Below are 11,536 nucleotides of genomic sequence, written 5' to 3' on the forward strand. Positions count from 1 at the left end.
TCCAGCAGGTTTTGAAGGCTGTAATTGAGTGAGAGGAGATTGGCCGTCTTTCCACAGTAGAGTCATTCCTGGATTCCAACCCAAAGAAGCACCACCTTTGGGTTAAGCTGTGCAGCTCCCTCCCCGCTAGGCCGGCAGAGCTCACTTCCTCAGTAGATCAGTCCCAGAGTTCTCATCCTCATTAGTAAATAAAGTCCATAGAAACGGGCATTTTTTGTGTTTTTATTAAGAAATAATGCTCTCTCTTTAGCAGAGAGGGCCAGATGCATTCAGCAAGTATTTGTTGAATGAATGAATCACTTGAATATGACAGCACAAAATAGCTTTCCATTCGTTCTAAAGTATTCCCTGTGACTGTGGAAGCTCTCTGTGTCCATCTTGTAGACCCTTAGACAAGAGGCCCAGTCATTTCAGTGTGAGTCAAAGCATATTGTAAAGCTACATTCCTAGATGCCGCCCACTCTGCCTGTCCTCACTTAACCAGCTGGGCTGCATGCCTCAAATGTTACGTGTTCCTTGGAATGAACTACTTTACAAATCTTTGCATATAATTTCCCTCTGTTTGTGAGTATATTCTCCTTCTACTGTGATTGGAGCTCTAGTGGCGTAGGGGTAATTAGTTGTACTGCCAGACTAAAGGCAGATGGTTCAAATCCACCAATTGCACATGAGAGAAAGGGGGCATTCTCCTCTCAAGATATTTACAACCTCTGAAAAACTGGAGGGTCAGCTCTGAGTCAGTTCTGACTCATTGGCAGTGTGGAGATAATAGCCATCATTGCCCACCTTCTTGTTGACTCGCTAAATGCTTTGTTATTTCATTACAATAAATAATGTACTGTTCTACTGTTTGTTAATTATAAGATTCTGGGTTTGTTCAATTTAATATTGAATACTAAATACTAAATACATTTTATTATAAATGACTACATAATTTGTTACTGTTTTTCCTTAGGACTAAAGGTGGTCCACAAATCGCTTACGAACGCAGCTTTAGGTGGAAACTTGCTCACTTCCGTTATTTGTGCCAGGTACTACAGTGGTAAATAAATCTTATGTTTATAATCATTACATCTTATCTTTACACACTGAATATACTTTAGCTTACATGATATTATGGGTTACTTTTGTTTCTAGTCTAATGCACTACCCAGTCATGTGAAGATCAACGTGTCCCGCCAGACATTGTTTGAAGATTCCTTCCAACAGGTGAGCAGAGTGTTAGGAGAATAGAGCATTAATGTCTCTCTCCTTGTATTCTGCACGTCTTTAAGGAATTATTGCAGTTAAATATTGTTGAATTGGAACCAACTTGTAGCTGTTCATCCAAAGGGTTTTCAGAGACAGTAAATCACATGAGAGGATAGTACTCATCTTTTTAGATTTAAAAATTTGGAACTATTGCAGAATAACTATAATAATAGCTCCCACTTACTGAGAACCTATAGTTATAATAAAAGCTACCATATATAGTTATTATCCAGTCCTTGCATCTTGTATTTATTATTTTATTTCATTCATTTTCACAACATCCCTAAGAGATAATGCCTGCCATTACCCATTTTACATGTAGGAGTACTTCAGCACCTTAATGTCTGAGAGCCAAAATAATTCTACTATAAATTTAGATGCATACTTCCAAATAAATGTAAAGCTTGAACAGTGCTTAGAATTCATTGGCCCATTTTGACACTCACTTGATAAGAATTTATTAATTCAAGCAAAACTGTTTCTGTAGTTACTTCTCATTATTTATTGTTATTTCCCATTGAATCAGAACCAAGTCATAGCTGACCCTCCAGTGGGTTGTCAGAGGCTGTAAATCCCACAGAAGGAGATTGCCTAGACTCCCAGCTAGTGGAGCAGCTGGTGGACTTGAGGCTTACAGTATAGTTCCTTACCACATTGTCACTAGAACTCACCACCCACATATAGTTAAATTGGTACATTCTATGTTCAGTTTGGATGCCAACCCACAGTTGATGCCTCTGATTGTTCAAATCTACTAGTGGCTCCACTGGAGAAAGATGAGCAGTTGATAGCTTTGGAAAACCAACTGGAGGCCCAACTATGAATCAGTTCTGAGTCAACAGCATTGAGTATGACTTTTGGTAACTAGTTATTTAGTGCTGCCATACACAGAGATAACATAAAGAGAGAGCCTTAAGAAATATCTGCTCTCACAGTTTAGGAGACAAGAAGCCTGAAATCAGGGTACTCCCTCTAGGCAAAGGTGTCCTTTTCTGTTTCCTGATTCTAGAACTATCCCAGCAGGAACCTGGATCCAGAGGAGGCACTGCACTCTCGACTTTTATTCTTGGTAGTACTGAGGTCTCCTTCTCTATTCTCCTCTCTCTCTTTGTCTCTTATAAGATGAGAGATGATATAGGCCACACCCCAGGGAAGCTCTCGTTAACAGCAATTCAGGGCTGTGACCCACTTTATAGTGATGTGTGCCACTCGCTAATTGACAGAACCATCACAGGAATGATTATGTGATTATGTAACTGGCTCTAATCTTGTCACATTAACATCATAGATGTTAGGGTTTATAGTACCTAGGATAATTCTGTAATACTGAAAACCATGGCCTAACAAAGTCTAAACATATTTTGGGGGGACACACTTCAATTCATAAGTCACCTTACTGTTATATTTTTGCTGAAATAATCATGATCATAGAGAAACTCTTCTGAGCACATTATATAAAACATGGTTCTCTGCTCACCCCCTCACAGTCATATTCAGCCCCTTTATGGTACTTTATTCCTTGTAGCACCGTCATCATGTGACAGTGTATATGTGTTATCTTTCTCTGTTTGCTAGACCTTAAGTTACTTGAGAAAATGGTTTGTTTACTGCTGTTTTGCCCAGAATATATAATAAACCTTGCTTGTAGCAAGCATTCAGTAAGTACTTGGTGGTTGAATTAAATGAATACATGATGTCTACCTATCATGAATTATCTTCAGAATATCTGAATATTGTCAGTTCTTGTTTTTCCTTTTCTTATGACGAGGAAGAATTTTCTTGTTCTCATTCCCCTCGAAAATGCTACAATGATGACCCAAAATTTCTTATGTATACAAAGTACTCTGGGACTTTGCCTAGACTTTGTACAAGTTAAAATAGAATAGCATTCTAAAGTCAAATATTGAAAGCCTAGCTCAGTTTATTAACAACTGCACTTTGGATAAAATGCTTATTCTATCAAAAGTGGGGGATTTTTAAAAATGGATACATTTTTAGCAAAATAAAGTGTTAAAATAAAATTTTTCCACTTTATTTTAGTTATATCTAAGTTTATGATGAACTTGATTTTCCTTTTTTTTTTTTAATTCTGGCAAGCCAGCTGGTCAAAGGATACAGTACTTTTTTGCAGCGTGAGTGTGTAGAGGGAGTATTTTCTTACCCCGAAGACTTTTATGACATGCTTTTTCTCTCTTGGTATCAATGCAAAGTTGATTTGTTTAATACCAGGAGAGGAGAAAGGTGTATATGGAAATAAATTGGAGGAAAGATTAACAGAATAGTTATATTTTTATTTAGTTTATAGAACAGATCAGTTGATCCCCTGAGTTAAAGGAAACGTATAAGATAAGAAAATAGCTTTAAAAATACAGATGAAATTTAAACTTAATTCATGTGAATTAAACTTACATTGTTAAATATCTGTGTTTTTTATTTTTAATAGATTATGGCATTAAAACCATATGACTTGAGGAGGCGATTATATGTAATATTTCGAGGAGAAGAAGGACTTGATTATGGTGGTTTAGCAAGGTAAAAAACACATACTAGATATTTTGATACAAGTGTATCTTACTGTATACAGTGGCTGTTTTCTTGAAAAGATAGATGATTGGTTTTGTTTTTATTTTTTAAGTAATCATACAGTGCACATGATACAGAAACTTCATTTTTGTCATTTTATACATCATGGATATCTTTCTACAGCACTATATAGACAAAGTGAATGTATTTTTTAAAAAATTATTGAATAGTAGTTCATTGTATAGGAATATCCTATAACTCCTGGAACAGTTTATGTGAGGATATTACTTTGTGCCATTATAATAGCGTGAGTTATTTTTTCTTTTTAAGGATTTGTTTTGTTTTTTAGTTTACTGGTTTATTCAGCATGAGTTGATTTTGTATATGTTTTCATGTCAATCTGCGTCTTGAGTATGACATTTTTTCATGCACTGTATTGTTAAAAGTAGACACTTTCAAGGCAACTCGTTGTGAGTTGTGAGTGCAACTATTTTAATTTCCATTTTTTTCATATTTGCATCATCTAAACTTGATTTGACTATATTTTTAGTAAAAGTTTCACTAAATCTTTGTAATGATACATTCGACTTGTATGTTTCTTTAGTAACTCAATGAGAACTTGTTTTTCTTTGAAAAACTTATACCAGTGCTATTGCTTTGTAGTCCATTTTGACTCCAGTAACCTTGTGTACTATGAAAAATTACTTAATCATGCTTTTATGGCCAGCTGACAAAAATAGATATCCTAGCATCTCAAGGAGCAAATATACCTATTGTTGGTTATATGCCATCAAGTTGCTTGCAACTCATAGCGACCCTATGCATGGTAGCTCTGAAACCTGCCCTATCCTGAGCCAAGCTCACTGTCTCCAACACACCTGCCCCTTTTACCCCAGTCACTGTGTCAGTCCATTGCATAGGAGGCCTTCCTCTCCTGCTGTTTGCAATTTCTTGTCTAGGCTCTGTTAGCTTATCTCATGTCACAATTTTTTCAACTTCCTGTATTTCTTTATGTTTTGATATATAGAGAGAGATTGGTCTAAAATGAATTCTACTTCTTTCTAGTTATGAATTTCTTCTGCTAATTATCTGGTGATATGCAAAGTGCCTTATAGCCATTCTTCCTAATGCATTCACTTTCTCTGGGCTACTCTAAGGACACTGTGATCTGAGATAACTAGACATTATTTCTAGGAGTTTTTTATCTAAACAAATTTTCTTTAGATCTGCTCAGTTATTCTAACTAAGGATAGGTCTTACCCCAGCATCTTCTATGGTTGGTGTTTATTACTTCTCAGATGACCATGTTTGGGGTCTTATTTTCTGTGTCCCTCCTTCTACCTTTCAGGCAGTTTCCTGTATTACATTTTTAAAGCTTTAGGAAAGAGTTTGTAAACAGATCAGCTCACTGCATTTAGCATGCAGAGTGACTTCTGTTTTGATATTAAAATCGTTCAGTTACTTGATAACTGTCAGAAATCATGAGTCAGTGTTTAAGACTCAAGATTTCTGGTTTCACTCTAAAAACACTAAACCGTTTTCCTTCTCACATGACACTACTTATCTGAAGCAGAATAATTGCTTTTCTCTGGAGAAATGTCCAGCTTCCCCCCTACCCCAAACCCCTAAATAAATAGTACTTTTTATTAGGAAAACAGTAAGTAAGGGCAATGGAGATGAAGGCTGGTAGAGACCATGAGACTCATCTAGAGAAGAAAAACTCTTCTATTTGCCCGTGAGTGCAAGAGGCATTTGATAAATGGAACCTTGATTTAGAAAAAATGCCTGTCAAGAAGATCCTTTGGAAAATGATTAAAAAACAAAACAAAACAATGTGAATTACTGATCTTTTATCTGGTTGTATTTTCTGTATTGGATTTTTTTTTTTTTCAAATGAAGCAGAATAGGTAGGTGGTAAATTAGAAAATTCTTGTCATGTTTAGAGATTTCACCTAGTTATTTTAGTTCCCTTTTTAATGTATTAACAAAATTAAATTAAAACTACTCTCTAGCAGTTGTGCTGTGTATTGTAAGTATGGCTAACATATTTCTTAAAGCCTATATTTATAGGTCATTGAATGCCCACACGATCTAAGAATAGAAGGGTGACCTGGAGTGCAGGAAGCTGCACTGCATTCCCAGAGATCTAAGAGTTCAAGAAGTGTTTACCAATGTGATTTTTGCCTTTGAACATATAGATAGAGTTTTCTGGGAGATGTAAGTCATATGCATAAAAAATAAATAATAATAAAAAGTTATTACTACAGTATTCAGCAACTGACACAGATAATAAGCTGTATAAGACAGGAGACAATGTCTGGGGTCAGATTTGATCGGCACTGGAAAGTAAGAGTAGGATCTACGTGATTGAAGTGGAAGTTGAGGAGACATCCCCTTACAAATATACAGAGGTCAAACTGAGCGTGTTATAGTGAGGAAGAGCGTAAAATAAACACCCAATTTGTTTTCTTACAGAGAATGGTTTTTCTTACTTTCCCATGAAGTTCTGAACCCTATGTATTGTTTATTTGAGTATGCTGGCAAGAACAACTACTGCCTGCAGATTAACCCTGCGTCAACCATTAATCCCGATCATCTTTCATACTTCTGTTTCATTGGTCGCTTTATCGCTATGGTGAGTTCTTGACTTAGTTATTTTGTGTAAACTTTTCTTATTTGAAAAATATTTTACATAAGATGTTTTAAAAAGTGGTAAGCATTATCTTTGTTTCTGGGCATATACAAATTGTTTTAGCTAAGAACGTCTTCCAAGTTAGAGTCCAAAAATAGAGTGTGTATTTTTTTGAGTATTGAAGTGACATAACAGTTATGATTGTGAGCGTATTTTATATCAGCATTTAGTCTGTTCTAGGTATTGAAGGTGAAGCTATTATAAAATAGATGCAGCCCCTGTTCCCAGAGATACTTACTGATTTAAGGGAGATCAACTATGTGTGCTGAGTTAGAGGAAGTGATGCTTTTCTACATAGTGTGATGAGTGGAGATCTCTGGTAGCCTAGTAGCTAAGAAGTTGCACTGCCAAAGCAAAGGCAAGTGGTTTGAATCTACCAGCGACTCCTCAAGATAAAGACGGGCAGTCTCCTCCTAGGTGATTTACAGCCTCTGAAAACCCTCTGCTCTTAATTGATTCTGACTCAACAATGAGTTGTTATTGTTTGCCAATGTAGAACACATCAACAGAAATATTTAGAAAGCAAGAACTTGAGTCATGCCAGATATCTTTGAGAACATTCTAGGCATAAAAAATAGAAAGACAAAATCCACAAGGTGGAAGTTCATATTTGTTTGATAAATGAGAGTGGTCAGCATGACAGGAGCAAAGAATTTGGTAAGAGATTAAGGACAGTGACCCTGGCAAAGAGAGAGAGAGGGAGAGAGAGCTTGATGCAGTGCACATAGAATTTACAGAAAACTTAACCATGACAGGTGTATGCATAGAGTATAGTTCTAATAGTTCGCAGAGAGGGTAGAATATGTACAGTTTACTTCCAAGTGCTTGGGGTTTTTTGTTTTGTTTTCCTTGAAATAAGCAAAATCATCAGTTCAAAGTTAAAAGTGAGAGGAAAGGCATTTAAAGAAAGAAGGGTGGGAGTGAGTGAGTCACATAGGAGAGAGAGACGGTGAAGGCTGTGGGAAACGAGATTGCTGAGCAGCACGGAGCTCTCCTCTGGTGGTTTAGGATGGGAAGCAGGCAGTAGGGTTGAAGGTGCATTTTCTAATCTGTCCACTTGCCAGGTGGAGGAGATATGGTACTCCATATCCAGTCTACTGACTGAAAGTTGAATTGAACCCTCAGTCTATTCCATTTCTCAAATCTAGTTGAGGATTTTTTTTTCTTTTTCTTTTTTTTTAGGAAGTGCATTGTGGAGAGGCATGTTGTGCCCTCAAAATTCAGGCTCACTCCTGTCAAATCGGTTCCAACTCCTAGCAGCCCTCCATTGACTGGGTCTATAAATTATAATGGAAGGAGACTGTGCCTCTTTGTCCACAGAGCAGCTAGTGGATTTGAATTGTGAGAGAGGCTTTAGGATGATAGCACAACTCACTAAAGACTATACCACCAAAATATAAAAGGGACTAATTGTAATAATTGACTGTGGCATCTAAATTGCGTCAGGGAAATAAAACTTCATGGGGTAGTAGGGCCAGGAGATATTTCAGGTCTCTCTTGGCTCAAAAGTTGAATTTAGTACTAAAGGCAGTGAGCTGGAAAATGAAGTGGTGTTTGAAATTGAGGTTATGAAGAGACTGGGGCTACTGTTAATAAATAGTATCCAGGGTGTGGTTTGACAATGGTTAAGGTAAATTAAAAACTCGGATTATTGAAGGAGCCAGAAAGCCAAGGTAGCAACAGGATCATCATGTGAAATATTGAAATCTCCAGAATTATCACAGTAGTCTCAGAGGCATGGCAGTGAGTCATATGGACAGCCTGCAGGGAGAGGTGGAGAAAACCAAAGGTTCAAACAAGGCTGAAACGAGCAGCCGGTGATGCATGATGGCCAGAGCTGCAAGCCTCGCACGGCTTCAAGCAGGAAGGACGGTAATCTGTAGTTAGTGGTAACGAGCCAACCCCACCTCATTTCTAGACCTGAAGAAATGAGGAGGGTGAGAAACAAACAGCTGTCCCTTCAGAAGCTTTGTGTAAGGCAAATTGTCATGGGGAAAAAATGCCAGATCTTTAATAAAAAAGTTTAAGGCTCTTCAGAGAAGGGGGGGTTGAGGATATGGCAGAGTTCATGATCATAGACCATGAACTCCAGCAGGCATAATGGAATGTTTAGGGAAACTGAGGGAGGTATGAGAAGTGGGATCTGATTTAGAGATGAATAGGCAGTGTGTCGGAGGTGATGCTGATGATGGCGGCACAGGATAGGACAGGGTTCAGGTCTGTTGATAGCACCACTGTAAGTCATACTTGACTGGACAGTACCTACCAGTAACAGTCGGAGCAGGGAGTGAGTCTGGTGCTGCTTCTCCTGGCCTGTTGTAGAGATGAAGGGCTGAAGAGGTTAGACTTGTAAAAGTCAGCAAACCTGAAAGGAAGCCAGTGATGGAGGAGAGAGGCTTTCCAAATGCACACGGAGCCCTGAAGCCTCTTCTTTTTAGTTCAGAACCCACTTGGGCACATTTCATTTATAAAATGTTAGGAAGAGTGGCAATTTCATAATAAAGGTCCTTTATGTCCTTTAACTTATCTAATTACAGTTAATTGTTTGACCTCATTCAGCTAGATTTAACTCAAGTTGGTTTTCATACTTTGCGTTTTATATATTTTTGTTTTCATGATTGATGCTGTTCAGCTTAGAAAGTACTTTTCTTGCCAGTAAAATGGTTTTTATTTTATAGTTTTCTCTAAATAAGAAAATGATAATTTTATAAATTTTCAAATAAGTATATTTTGCTTTACTTTGCAGGCACTTTTCCATGGAAAGTTTATTGATACTGGTTTCTCGTTACCATTCTACAAGCGTATGCTAAGTAAGAAACTTACTATCAAGGATTTGGAATCTATTGATACAGAATTTTATAACTCTCTTATCTGGATAAGGTTTGAAGATTTTTATTTTTCAATAAAGCATTTTCTTGAAACTCAAGTGTATATTTTATTAATTAGTGAATGTATTTTTGTTTGATTCAGAGACAATAACATTGAAGAATGTGGCTTAGAGATGTACTTTTCTGTTGACATGGAGATCTTGGGAAAAGTTACTTCACATGATCTGAAGTTAGGAGGTTCTAATATCCTAGTGACTGAGGAGAACAAAGATGAATACATTGGGTAAGATGATATGCTTCTTTGACCTTAATTTCTAGACCTCCTTCCACATGGAAATTGTCACTTAGGTTTGCGTCTTTAATTTCGCCTCTTTCTACCTCTTCTATGGAGAAAAAGTAAAATTGTCAGTGATTTCATCCTACTTGGATCCACTATCAATATTCTTGTTACCAGCGGTCAGGAGCTCAGGAAATGTATTGCACTAGGAAAGTCTGCTGTCAGTGGCCTCCACAAATTACTAAGTAGCAGTGGTGTTAGTTTTAGGACTAAGGCGCACCTGATTCAGGCTGTGGTTTTTTTCAGTCACTTGCTGTGTATCTGAGAGCTGGACAGTGAATAAGAATGACAGAAGAATTGATGCCTTTAAGTTGTGGTGTTGGAAAGGAATACTGACTTTCCCATGGACTGGCAAAAGAACAAACAGATATATATGTCTTGGAAAAAGTGCAGCTAGAGTGCTCCTTAGAAGCAAGAATTGACAAAGCTTCATCTCACATACTGTGGGCATGTTGTTAGGAGAGGTTATTGCTTGGAGAAGGATCTCGTACTTGGAAAAGGTGAAGGAAGATCCTCCACCAGATGGAGTGACACGGTGACTGCAGCAGTGGGCAGATTGCTTTGAAGGAGAAAACTTCTCAGTGACCAGATGCATTCCTGTCCTGTGTCCACACACAGTATTTGGAACAATTTGTCTAGATTTTAGAATTTATCTGTCTGACCAGCAACTAAAGGCCACCACTTCTCTGCCACCTCTTTATTCATAAAGTATTTTTCTTATGGCTACTTAGGTGCTATAGCTGATTTCCTCTAGAACCATGAGTTAGTGCTAAATTTACCGTGTGTGTGTATGTGTGGTATATTTAGGAAAAAAGAATCACTTTATTTTATCTTTTTTAAGCTTTCATAGACAAATTGCCTGTTTTATAACACTTCCTTTATTTTCAGACTGATGACAGAATGGCGTTTTTCTCGAGGAGTACAAGAGCAAACCAAAGCTTTCCTTGATGGTTTCAATGAAGTTGTTCCCCTCCAGTGGCTACAGTACTTTGACGAAAAAGAATTAGAGGTTAGGTTCTTTTATTATACGTTTATAAGGAATGTTGCTAAAGGGATTGTTTCTGTAGTTTTTCAGAAGGCCACACATTAATTTATCTGGCCCCATTTTATACCTGTTAACTAAAATATTTACAGGATATGAAAATTCCAGCATAGGTTATTATGTCATGACACGGTGTCATCAATCAGTGAGTAGAATCCTAGTAAGATGTAGTTCTTGGAATTTCCTGAAATTCTAGTTTAGTCAGTTGTCTCTAGGATCATAATTTTTATATGGACTTGTTAGCTGTGTGTCAGGAACACTTGGGATGACCTTTTCCTGCATGCATGAGAGTACTGACAGGTTCAGGACAGATCTTGACATTTCCTCGGGGCCTCCTTTGAGTGCAGTATTTTGTTATTTGGCATTGGTTTGTTTTGTTTTGGTTTGGTTTTTTTTCTTTCCCAGTATGCTTGTTTTCTTTATATTAAGAGACTTGTTCAATCATATAATCAAAAATTTATATTAAAAAGTAACACTATTTTTTTTATTTATTAATTTCAATGAAAATTTATTTCCATTCATTCATTGTTGCACTTTCTCCCCTCTCAAGCCCCCCGCCACTGCCAGCACACTCCCCTCTTGGAAAAGTAAAAGAAAAATCCGTTCATTGTTTTACAATCCCTCCCCCCAGGTCCACTCTACTATGCAGCCTTTGCACTGGACTCCTGTCATGACAAAAATACCTAATCACATATCCCTTTTAAACCGTTTTCTCCCTCATCTGTTTCAATGCAGTATACATTACTGAACCCATCTTTCTCAGTCTCCCCCTAACCCTGATGTCAGTCCTGTTTTACAACAGTGGCACCATGCAGTATTTGTCCTTTTGTGATTGAGATACTTCACTCAGCATAATGTCCTCC

The 11,536-nt window shown here is 37.3% G+C and overlaps 1 protein-coding gene across 1 annotated transcript in view; it reads left to right on the top strand.

Moving 5' to 3' along the window:
• WWP1 (WW domain containing E3 ubiquitin protein ligase 1) overlaps positions 1 to 11,536 on the top strand; it is a 58,642-nt gene that overhangs the window by 36,453 nt on the left and 10,653 nt on the right. The window contains exons 14-20 of the mRNA XM_006880557.1: positions 956 to 1,031; positions 1,138 to 1,209; positions 3,695 to 3,783; positions 6,250 to 6,409; positions 9,213 to 9,346; positions 9,437 to 9,577; positions 10,520 to 10,640. Of these exons, the coding sequence (XP_006880619.1) occupies positions 956 to 1,031; positions 1,138 to 1,209; positions 3,695 to 3,783; positions 6,250 to 6,409; positions 9,213 to 9,346; positions 9,437 to 9,577; positions 10,520 to 10,640 (793 nt within the window). The remainder of the gene's footprint in view (positions 1 to 955; positions 1,032 to 1,137; positions 1,210 to 3,694; positions 3,784 to 6,249; positions 6,410 to 9,212; positions 9,347 to 9,436; positions 9,578 to 10,519; positions 10,641 to 11,536) is intronic.

Source organism: Elephantulus edwardii, unplaced genomic scaffold (assembly GCF_000299155.1).
Source record: "Elephantulus edwardii isolate Elephantulus edwardi_28Jun2011 unplaced genomic scaffold, EleEdw1.0 scaffold00008, whole genome shotgun sequence".
Lineage (NCBI taxonomy): Eukaryota > Metazoa > Chordata > Mammalia > Macroscelidea > Macroscelididae > Elephantulus > Elephantulus edwardii.